The sequence below is a fragment of the Sarcophilus harrisii genome, chromosome 6 (genome assembly GCF_902635505.1).
Source record: "Sarcophilus harrisii chromosome 6, mSarHar1.11, whole genome shotgun sequence".
Lineage (NCBI taxonomy): Eukaryota > Metazoa > Chordata > Mammalia > Dasyuromorphia > Dasyuridae > Sarcophilus > Sarcophilus harrisii.
Window position 1 is genome coordinate 230311929 of NC_045431.1, and position 12314 is coordinate 230324242.

The following is a 12314-nucleotide window of genomic DNA, read 5'->3' on the forward strand; positions in this document are numbered from 1 at the left end:
CCTTTAGCTATAAAATGGGCTCAAGATGGCTCGGGTCTCTCCCCAGCTAGTACTCCGAAGCTCCCCTGTATTTATGATGAATTTATTTGTATTTATATTTTCCTTATATTTATTCTAAACTCACAAATATAGCTCCACATATGTATGTAAGAATATGTCTTCCCCCAAGACAGCCCATTCAACTTTTGCACAACACCCAGGGCTGTGTTGGAGCCTCTCTTTAAATTTGCAAGGAGAGCTTTTGCACCTCAAGGAAAACAGCTATAAATCAAGGCTTGGATTATTGTTTTGTTGATTGTCTAGACTTGGGAAAGTGAAGGAAAATATATACATATGTATATGTATTTTAATATATGTACATGTGCACATGTAAGCATCAAATGAGATAATATCTGTGAGGTGCTTAGCACATAGTAGGTGCTTGATAAATACTCATTCCCTTTCCTTCTAAAGCTGCCTTCAGTTCTAAATCCTATAAACCTCTATGTTTTACTGGAGCAATATGGTGGAAAGAAGGTTGGATTTGGAGGTGGACGACCTGGGTTGCAATCCCAGCTCTGCTTTAACCTGTGTGATCTTGGGTAAGAAATTTCTTGCTGTGGACCTCAGGTTCCTCATCGATAAAATGAGGTGGTCGCTCCAATTATCTCTGAGGCCCCTTCCTGACCGTGAGAACATGACCCACCTGCCCCTCCTCCCTTCTAGTATATACAATGACCTGGATCTGTTGCCAAGATCACGGGGTCCCTTTTTGTTTGATGGAAAGGAAAGTAACAGCGACCCAAAGGGGAAACCACCCATTTCCTGTAGCAGATAGAAGATTAAGAGAATGAGATTATTGGTAAATGAAACCGGATAATTGGGTCTGGAGGCCTGCTTGGGGAAGAGGGGCTGAGAAGGAGACTTCTGGGAAAGCTCTTCAGATTTGGAGGACGGGGGGCAGCTCTGGATGGGGCTCTCCCCATTTCCTGAGTCCCCAACCCTGGGAATTCCCAAACACCTTAGCATCCTCCCTATAACCTTCCAAACCCCTTACCCCACCTGAGCATAATAACTAAGGATTCTGAGCATCTCAGTGAAGAGCAAAGTGGGTAGAGAAAAGGGGTTCCCTGAGGATGCCAGAAGGGCACAATTTCCCCTAGATTTCTCTTTTCTTCCCATTCCTGTTAAGGAAGGAGACCCACATGCCTGTATTGGCCACCCTGAGGGGTCGTCTCAGGACTTGATAAAGGATCTGGGGATGAAGGGTGGGGTCTGCCTGGCTCTGCTCTCTCATCTCTCTCACCAACAAGCAGGCAGGTGTTTGGAAAGGGAATTGATTCTGGGGCTCAGGCCATGGGCCAGTGCCCACATTCCTGTACCCCTCTCTTCCTGCCCTCGCTGCAGCTGTTCAGTGGGGGCCAGGCCTGTTGTTCCATGTCGGGGAGACCAGCTGCTGCCTGCCACTCTTCCCCCCCTTCCGCATCGCCAGACCATCTGCCTCTCCACACATCCCAGCTCCTGTGGTCTGAGGGACCTCAGAACTTGGGACCCAGTGAGGGAGCCTGGAGAAAGCCCATGCGGTGGGGTTCCTAAAAGGAGATATTTGTGCTTCCCTCCTTCCCTCACAGGACAAATGCTCTGGAAACTTGAAAGTTCATAGGTTGATAGACTGGAAAGAACCTTCAGCTCAGGGAATCCAATTTCCTCAAAGACACAGGGGTCTGGGGAAATTAAGCCACTGAGCCAAGAAGCAGTCCTGCTCTCTATAACTCCACTAGAGCAATTTTTTCCCTCAATAGTATTTTTTTTTCCAGGGACACATAAAGATGGTTTTCAACATTCATTTTTGTAAGATTTTTGAATTGCCAATTATTTCTTCCTCTTTCCCCCTCTCCAAGACAGCAAGCAAGCAATTGAAAAGGTTATCCGTGAACGATCATTTAAAACATTTCCATATTAGTCATGTTGGGAAAGAAAAATCAGAAAGGGGGAAAAACCACGAGAAAGAAAAAACAAACAACAATAACAAAGAAGGTGAAAATAGTCTGCTGTGATCTGGATTCAGGCTCCATTGTTCTCCCACTGGGTGTGGATGATATTTTCCTTCCCAAGTCTGTGGGAATTGACTTGGATCACATTAGATCACGCTGTGGGAGGAATTAGTGGTTTGCTAAGGACCTTTCCTCCTAATAACCTCATGAGATAGGTCACCCTCATTTTACTATCCCCATTTCAGGGACAAAGAAACTAAAGTGATTTGCTTTTGGTCATGGTCACGATAAGTGGCTGAGCTGAGACTTGAACTCGGGTCTTACTTCCCAGCCCAGCAGGCTCCACACTTTACTACAAAGCTTCCAGCACATACAGGATGGGTTTGGTCAAAGGCTAGAACTGACTGTAACTGTCCACCTGGGGAATGGACACTGTTGGCCCCAATGTCCACAGTCCCTGCTGGACCAGAGTTTCCAATCTCCTGTAAAAACTGAGGGGAATCAGCATCCTAAAAGCATCTCACTCCTCTGCTTTCCATCCTCTCCCCAGATCCTGCCAGTGACAAAAGATGGGGTCCGGCTGCATCAAAGTGACCAAGTATTTCCTCTTCCTCTTCAATCTGCTTTTCTTTGTAAGTATGTCCATCTCCCTCCCATGGGGCATCTCTCATCCCTGGAAGTGGTGCTTCCAAAAAATGGGGATTTTTTTCTCTAGAAATCTCCCAATTTGGGGGCAAAAGAAAAAGCTCGAGAAGAAGGGAAAGAGTTATTGACAGTGGTACCTTGTAAGCCAGAGGAGTATTACAAAACAGGAGGCAGTATATGTGGCAGGGGGGGAAGACCACTGGAGTTGGTGTTGGGAAGATGTGAGTTCGAATCCCATCTCTGAATCCTGCTATCTGACATTGGGCAAGTCCCTTCACCCTTTGGTTTCATTTTCCTGACTTGCCTCCTTTTAGGCTGTTTTAACCCTACTCTTCCCACAGCCTCCCTCCCCTTCTGTCTCAAACTTAAGTATTTCGATTTTAGTTCCTTTCCCCAACGGGGAAAGTTGTGCATCGTGTCTCCGGGACCTCTGAGTCATTGCCACACTGGGCTTGAGGCTTGAGGGGGAGGGCTCCTTTTTCATGGTTAGCCAAAATTCATGTACCCATCATCCCAGCTGAGCTCAGACAGCCTACAGATGGGGAGGGGAGGGCTTTCCCGCAGGGCCCAGCTGGCATCCTTGTTTGGGGCACTGCCCTTAGAGCCAGAGGGATTTCCCCGTTCTCGGGTCTCCCACCCCCATGCATTAGTCTCCCCTGTGCCCCTCTGGACCAGCAGGCCTGTCTGCTAGAGCAGGAGCTCAGATGTTGGCTCTCTGGCACATCTGGATCTTGTTTTCCTGGGCTTGGGGTTTTTTCCTCCCTCTCCAGGCAGACAGTGAATACCCATCTCCTGAAACTACCAGAATTCCATGGAACAATAATCATAGGGAGGCTTTTGACATCCCTGGGATGGACTTTCAAAGGACCAGCTCTGCTCTGTGTGGAGGGGGAAAACTGCCCACACCTACATACATACTCTATAGGTTTATATTTATAAAGTATAGAATAGGTACATAATAAATGCTTATTGATTCATTGCTTGGGGATACAAATGTACAAGTGATCTATACCTTAACCTTGAGGAACTGACATTCTACAGACTTGACCATTCTACAGATTGATATATAAGTAAGTGCAAAATTTCTACCAAATCAAAACATATCAGAATGTGTGTGTGTGTGTAAAGGAATTGCTCCCACTTATGTACACACTCTATTGCTGTTTGTATATATGGTATACAGTAGGCATATAATAAATGCTTATTGATTGATTGCCTGGGGATACCAATATATAAGTGATGTATACTTTACAGAATTGAACCTTCCACAGATTGACATATAAGTAAGTGCAAAATCTCTATAAAATCAAAACATTTCTGTGTGTGTGTGTGTGTGTGTGTGTGTGTGTGTGTGTGAGAGAGAGAGAGAGAGAGAGAGAGACCATCCATAGGGGAGTCAGGCTTTTCCTCAGAAGGAGGCTGACCCTTGAGGAGCCCCTTGAGCAGTCCTCCTTTTCTGGCTGCTGAGGGAGGATCTGGTATCTGGGGAGGAAGGGCCCCCTGGTTGGGGGGGGGGGGGCAGCCAGGTTTAGCTTCAGGGAACTTGGATTTAAATCCCTGTTTTGCTAATATATACAACCTGCTATATAAATCTCTGTAGGACCTTGTATAGGTCCCTTCTGCTGGCCTGGATGCTCCCCAAGGTCCCTCCCAGCTTTTAATCTCTGATCCCTTGAACTTTCATTGTTCCAACAAGCCCGAGCCTCTCCCAGTTCTCAAAGATTACTAATTATGCTGATTTCGAGGCCATCCAAGGCCGGGGGAGGGAGTGGAGAAAGGGAAAGGGCGGGGGGGATTCTGGAAACGGGGGAAGTCCTCCCGGCCAGGGCTGGCCCGAGGGCAGGTACGAGCCTGGGGAAGGGCAGGGAGGCCCTGTTTGTCTCCCACGCAGTCACACAATGGGGATGTCCGTGCCCTGCCCTGCAGTCAGCCAGCTCCCCCTCCCTCCCCGGGGCTGCGCTCTGGGCACCATGCCCTCCCACCCACCCTGGGCCCGGCCTTCTGGGCCCACAAAGGATTGGCCTGGAACTGCGGGATGGGGAGGGAGGCACCAGAATGGCTCCGGCTCCTGAGCCCAAGTATTTTCCCACATTTTGCATGGAGGGGAGAGGAGGAGAGGGAGACAGAAGGGAAAAAATCTCCCCCCCCCCCCCCCACTCTATCCTATCCTCCCCCAGGGAGCTGAGGGGGGCAGAGAAGGGGGCCTGGAACAGCCGACCTTCCCAGCCAAGACTGGATGGGGGCCTCTCCTGGCCGGGCTCAGGGGGTGACGGGAAGCAGCTGGGCTCCGGGCAGCGAGCACTGAGCTCCCTGGCTCCCTGCTCGGGCTCAGCCTGCTGTCTTAAAGGGCCCGCAGGCGGGGCTCGGGAGTCAGGGAGGGGCTCTGCCCCTTGGGGACACCCTTTGGCCGATGAGTGGAGGTCACCGTGCTCGTGGATGTGGCTGATGGATAACGATGGTCGCCAGCCTTCATGTGGCCCTTTTGCAAGTTTGCGGAGCCATCTGCTTTTTCTTAGCTTGTTGTATGTCACGGACCCCTGGCCCTTGGCAGACCTTTTCTCAGAAGAATGTTTTGAAATGCATAAAATGAAATTTAGAGGGTGGCAAAGGAAAGCGATTCTATTAAAATGCAAACACAGCATTTACAAGTCCACCAGCCCAGGTTCTGCAGGGAGAGCTCTAAGAAAGGCGAGGGGGCTTTTTCTTTATAAGCTGATATTTTGATAGAGGCGAGGTATCCTTCTGAGTTGTTTTCATTTGTATTTTTTTTTTTTTTAACAGCTGAATTTAAAATTTGGGTTCTAACAAAAACTGTAAGATAAAGGGATTTGACAATCCCCATTTTACAGATGGGGAAATAGAGGCTGCGTGAGATTAAGTGACTGGTGCAGAGTCACACAGATAATAAATGTCTGAAATAGAAATCAGACTCTGAGGGAGCACAGTGAATAGCGCGCTGCACTTGGAGTCAAGAATACATACATATTACTGAGTTCCAATCTGGCCTCAGACACTTACTAGCTGGGCGACTCTGGACAAGTCTCTTGGACTCCTGGAGCTGCAAGGATGGCTCCAGTTCCTGAACCAAGATATTTTCCCACATTTTGTATGGAGAGGGAGACAGAAGGGAAAAAAACAACCTCCTCTACCTCATACTTTCCCAGTGAGCTGAAGGGGGCAGAGAAAAGGGCCTGGAACAGCCGGCCTTCCAAGACTGGGATGGGGACCTCTCCTGGCCGGGCTCAGGGGGTGATGGGAAACACTCTAGACAAGTCATTTAACTCTGTCTGCCTTAGTTTCCTCTATGGAAAAATGAGCTGGAGAAGAAAATGGCAAACCACTCCAGTGTCTCTGTCACAAATGGTGTTGCAAAAAGTCAGCCATGACTGAAAATGATGGACTAGGATTTGAACTCATCTTTCTGCTGGTCCCTAGGTGAAAATTCTATGTACAGTGTTACCTAACTGCCTCATCGATAACATAGAAATATGAGGTTTTGGCAGCCTATTATATGATGCTAGATTTTGAATTGGGAGGAATCTTTGGAACGTAGGATCTAGGGCTGGTGGAGAACTCAGGGTCATCTAGTCACCCCATTTTATAGAACACAACATTGGGACCCAGAAAGGAGCAATATCTTGGCCCACATTGCATAGGGAGTAAGTAACAGGTCCTCCCCAAGGCTGGCATTTTTGCCCACGTGCCACCCTACTGGCAAGGTCCTGTTCTTTGATGGAGGGGGTGCTCGCATCCTTTGTCATCCCTCCGGTAAAAGTTAGGGAAACCCTGGGCTTTGGTCTTAGAGAAGGGGCACAGATTGTAAATAAACACTCGGAAAGAAAAGGTTCAGCCTTAAAGAAATGCAAATTGGAAGGATTCCAATGGGGTTGCTCACATCCATCAAAATGTCAGAATAGGGGGAAATGATCTTGGTTTAGGAACTCCCTGGCAGTGTGCTAGAAGAGGGAAGGAAATAATCACGTCCTTATTAGAAGAATCCCATTACTGGAACAGGGAGGAGCTGCAGAAAGTATAGTTGAGTCAGCAAGCATTTATTGAGGGATGACCACAGGCCAGAAACTGTGCTAAGTCTGAGCAGAAAGAAAGACTTATATCTAATGACAGGAGCTGTGACAGTCACAGGATTATGTGATGATTCCCCCAAAGCATTTTCAAAGGGAGGGAGTTTCATATCAATGTCTCCGAGCCTCAGTTACCTCAACTGTAAGGGAGGGAATGACTTCTGAGATCCATTCCAGCTCAGTGATCCTAATCCCTGTCAGTCCTTGTGGAGAAGGGGGAAGGGGAAGGCGCCTTTTGGTGCTGGCCATCTAGGAGCAGCTCCGTTGGCTAACAGATCAGAGACAGCAGGGACCGGAGTGCACTCAGGGTCTAGATGGACCCTCTATGAGTGGGTTCTCCATTCAGGAGTTTTACTGCTCATTCTGTCGGTGAGATCCCTGGGAGGGATGGTCTGGTGTGGATGGGAGGAATGGAAGCCCCGTGGAGTGTTGTGGAGGGAAGGAGAGAGGAAAAGGGGGAGCAGGGCTGAGTCTCCCCCTCACCTCTTCCATTAGGCAGACACTCCAACCCAGCTGCCGCCTGCTTCTGTCCAAGATGGCGCTCACACATGCCTGGGGAGGGAGATTAAACCGCATCTTCTGGGTCACGTCCAGTGTGTGATCCGATCTCCTGGGCCACGGCCCTATCTCTTGTTCATTATCTGAGCAGAGGGCCGGCCCAGACTGAAGGAGGGACCTGGGACGGGAGGCCTTGCAGCCCCGCAGAGACTAACTTCCTCCTCCATTTTTCTCTCCCCATCCCTCTTCTCCTTCAGTCTTGGATTCCCTTATTCATTCTCACAGTAGACTGCGAACTCCTCTCTTTGGCGCTTAGAGCTTTGTACAGCCTGGCTCTGGCCCGTGCTTGTCATCCATTACCTCCCCCCATGTGCTCCGAGGTGCAGCCCGACCAGCCAACACCGCTTCTCCTGTCCCCTCCCAGCATCATCTGTCTCCGTTCCTGGAGACTTTCTTCGAAGCCCTAACATATCTTCTGCCCAATTCCTCCAGTCACTAGTACTTTCTCCAGGGTTATTTTGTATCTTCCTTGTGTATCTTCTCTCTCCCTCCCTCTCTTTTTTCTTTCTTCTTTTCTCTCTCCCTCCCTCCTTCCCTCTCTTTCTTTCTCTCTCTTTTTGTCTCTGTCTCTCTCTGTGTGGTCTTTGTGTCTGTCTCTTCTCCATCTCTCCCTCTGCTCTCTTTTTTGTCTCTTTTTGCCTCTCTCTCTCTCTCTCTCTCTCTCTCTCTCTCTCTCTCTCTCTCTCTCTCTCTCCCTCCCTCCCTCCCTCCCTCTCTCTCTTTCCTCTTTTTTTCTGTCTCTTTGCCTCTGTCTCTTTCTCTCTGTGTGTCTGTCTCTGTTTCTGTCTCTTTCTCTCTCTCAGAGCTGTTCCCCAGGGCCTTGTTCCCATTGCTAACCTTAAGGGAAGGTCTCAGATTAGGAGTGGGTGGGATCCCAGAGGGGATCTGCTTGAATCTTGAGACATGGAAGAACTTGCCTCCTCCCCAGACCTCTTCATTTGACTCTGAATTCCCTGACGTCAGCCTGGCCCCTGCAGGATTGGGGGGAGCTTCTTGGGCCAGGAGGTGCCCCTCCTGAGCCAGCCCGCTATCACACAGAAAGAGCTGCCTGGGAAAGTTGGGACTGGGGCCATTTCCTTTAGCCCAGTCGAGAAGTCTGGAGAGTGTGGGCTCAGATTTGTTATGATGATTGTATTTTTCTTCCCCATCCCCCCCCCCTCTTTTTGTGTGTCTGTATTTTTGAGGGAAGGGGTGTTTATCCTTCCTTACTGTCTGGAGGAGCCAGGGTGCCCATTTCCCCTTCATAACCCAGCAAGTTCCTGCTGAGACAATGGAAAGCTCCAGAGGCTCTGTATGATCCGAAACTCCCGGGGTTCCCAGAACCGGCCTCTGGGACTGTCCTTGGATGGAATCTCTTCTCCATAAAGAAGTGGAGTTGGTCATCCCAATGCGGGCCCTTTTCGGCCCTCCCACTTACTTCCTCCCAATTGTGTACTGGAGACCCAGCCCTGTGACAGCCCCCCATTTCCTACTGCAGTGACTTCATCACACACCCTCAATCCCCCTTCCCTTTCCCTGATCTCTCTATTTAAAGCCCTTTTGGAGACCCAGGCAGGGCCCCACAATTGGCACCCACAAGCGCTCCCCTAACAGGCGGCATAGACGGGTCAAAAAAGCATCAGAATTTGAATCCCAGCTCTGCCACTGTGACCCCCCTCCCCAGCAGGAGGCATCTGGAGGTGACCTCTCAAGCCGCTCCCTGTGACACCGTGACTCAGACCCGAGATCCCATCTCTACTCTGTCATCACTGGCTTGCTAACGTTGGGAAAATCACTTCCTTTTGATAAGCTTCAGTTCTTTCATCTTGAAAACACAAATAAAATTTATTTTAGTGACTTCTCATAGCGTTATTGTGAAGATCAAATAGGTTAATAGGTATGACAGCCCCTCCTGAAATAATAGTAATTATTGACACTTCTAGAACTTTGCAAAGTACTGTACATAAATTGCCTCATTTGATCCTCACCACAAACCTGCTGTTATCCCCATTTTATTGGGGAGGAAACCAAGACTTGGCTGCTTGTCCCAGTGGATAGAGCACTGGACTTGAGTTCAAATCCAGCCTCAGGCACTTGATGAGCTTAAGTACTAACAGCTAAATCCTTAATTATCGCACTCCCCCAGCTCTACATCTGTGATCCTGTAACCATTCTTAATTCTGAGCCAGAGGAATAAGATAATCACCCAATCTACCACTTTCCCTTAGCCTTCTCTAGACCTTGAGGCAGTTGTTGGGCAGGACCAGAATAGGCCCTTGGGTCCAAATGTGCATCAATTGGATTGTCAAGGAACCAGTGTGGACTAGTGATGGTCAGTCAGAAAGCCAGGCTCCTACCTTAGATCTTTAATAGATTATTGATGTGGACAAATCACAAAAAGGACCTTTTTTGACCTGTTTCCTGATCTGTAAATTGGGGCTGGTAATGGCATCTACTTCACAGGCTTGTTTTGAATGAAGTCCTCTTAAACCCCAAGAGGATTCGAGTTCAAATTTAGACTTTGCCATTCCGTGTGGGAAAGTCACTGAAATGGAAAAGGATTCAATTGGATGACTCCAAAAATTGCTTCCCAGCCCTAAAAGCCCATGATGCTGGTAAATGGCTACATAAATGTGATCCTGGAAGGTTTCTCAAAAAGCCCTCCCATTTTATAAGGGAAAGAAACTGCCTTTCTTATTATCGTAGCCCATGTGATCCAGAGGAATGGATCTGAGGGCTAGCTTCAAAGTCCTGGATTCAAATCCCCAGTAACACATGAGAGCCTCTCAGCACCCCAGGCAACTCTGGGATTCTATATAGTGGAGCAAGTGTTTGTGTTCATCACCGTGACGGTAGGCATTTCCTGACTGGGAGTTCTCTCTCCTGGTCACAAGTCTGGACCCCCCCAAGTATGTATATCATATTTTATATTAATATTACATATGTGTATATATAATACATATAAATATTATATATAATATATGTCATACATTATGTAAATATATACGTCATATATTATGTAAACCAAAATGTAATGATATATGATATATAATAGCAATTAATATCAATTAAATAGTATAATATCAAATAAATAATATAATAATAAATACACATGTGTGTATATATATATATATATATACACACACATGCATTGTGTATATATAGCTTTGTTGTTTCATTTTTATATTTACATATATAAACAGATGGTATGTGGGCATACCTCAGAAATATTGTGGATGTGGTTCCAGACCATTGCAATAAAGCAAATATTGAAATAAAAACATTATGAAATTTTCTGTATTCCAGTGCATATAAAGTTACATTTATATTATATTGAAGTCGATTATGTGTGCTATAATGTTATATCTAAAAAAAGACCCCAACAATGTACATACATTAATTTTTAAACAATTTTCTTGTTAAAAAATACAAAGCATCATTTGACCCTTCAGTGAGTCATAATCTTTCTGTTTGTGGAGGGTCTTGCCTCCCTGCTGATGGTTGATGACTGCTCAGGGTGATGGTTGCTGAAGGTTAGGGTGGCCGTGTCAAGTTCTTAAAATAAGATAATGAAATTTGCTGCATCAATTGACTCTTCACTTGAATACATAGAGACCATTGCAGAGTTATTAACTGGCCTGATTTCAATGTTCTTGTAACTCAGGGGATAGGGAGGCCCAAGGAGAGTGAGAGAGCCTGAAAATAGCTGGTCAGTGGAGTGATCAGAACACACATTAATCAAGTTCCCTGTCTTATGCAGGCGTGTTTCGTGACACTCCAAAATAATTACAATAGCAACATCAAAGTTCACTGATCACAGTTCACCATCATTGATATGATGATGAAAAAGTCTGAAATTTGGGGAAATTTACCAGAGATATGATAGGAGCATGTGCTGTTGGAAAAATGGCATCTATAGACCAGATTATTACAGAGTTACTACAACCTTCAGTTTGTCAAAGGTTATAATATCAGCAAAATATAATAAATAAAACAAATTATACCTGTATAGGCATAGGTGTGTACATATATTTTTTGATGTTTGTTATTATCTATGCAAATACATACACACGTATGTGTCTATATCATAGATCCAGTCCTTAGTCTTTTTTATTAATCGAGAGAAAGTACATGTTTCTACTGTTCCAGGACTTTGACTCCCATCACATCCTAACTCGCTACCCATTTCTTTCTAGATCTTGGGAGCTGTAATTCTCGGGTTTGGAATATGGATTCTGGCTGACAGAAGCAGCTTTATCTCCGTCCTGCGTAAGTTTCCCATTTGGCTTCTTCTGCTGTGGTTGGTTGGGTTAAGGGGAAGACCTAGAGAGTGAGAGAGACATCTGAGACCCCTTTTAATCATGGGCCATTCTCCTTATTCTAAAAAGTCAGTCTCTGTTGGTAACCCAGGGAGAAAGGGTAAGTGTTGGAGATTCAATCAGTCCTTTCCTCTGACTTGAGTACAAGGTATTTGATAGGTATGAAGTCCATTATTCTGAATATTTTGACTCCTCACTGACTTCTGGAGCCATATTAAGTACTGGATATGTGGCTAAGAGATTGGCCTTGGGTGGGTGTTTACTTTTGATAGAGACAGTCCTGCCATATGGATACAGTGCTCAGATTGAACTGAGAGGGGTGGAATTGAAAGAACCCTGCATATGAATTCAAATCCTACCTCTGACTCTAAATATCTCAGACAATCTCTGTGGACCTCATCTTCTTGCTCAATTTTTTTTTTTTCTAAAATGGGACTATTTAAGTAATTCGTTTCCTCTGTTAATGTGGGCAATCTATGTTTTTGTAAATATTCATCCATTTCACTTAGCTTATCATAGTTATTGGTATACGGTTGGACAAAATAGTTCCTAATTATTGCTCCAATTTCCTCTTCATTGGTGGAAAGTTCATCGTTTTCATTTTTGATACTAACAATCTGATTTTCTTCTTTCCTTTTTCTGATCAAATTAACTAAAGGTTTACCTATTTTGTTGATTTTTTCATAAAACCAGTCTTAGTTTTGTTTATTAGTTCAATAGATTTTTTTTTTTACTTTCAATTTTATTAATCTCCCCTT

The 12314-nt window shown here is 46.0% G+C and overlaps 1 protein-coding gene across 1 annotated transcript in view; it reads left to right on the plus strand.

Moving 5' to 3' along the window:
* Positions 1–2483: 2483 nt before the first annotated feature.
* The window catches only part of CD82 (CD82 molecule), a 32607-nt gene continuing 22776 nt past the window's right edge, over positions 2484–12314 (plus strand). Inside the window, exons 1-2 of the mRNA XM_023506786.2 lie at positions 2484–2605; positions 11434–11506. Coding sequence (XP_023362554.1) covers positions 2543–2605; positions 11434–11506 — 136 coding nt within the window. The 5' untranslated portion in view covers positions 2484–2542. The remainder of the gene's footprint in view (positions 2606–11433; positions 11507–12314) is intronic.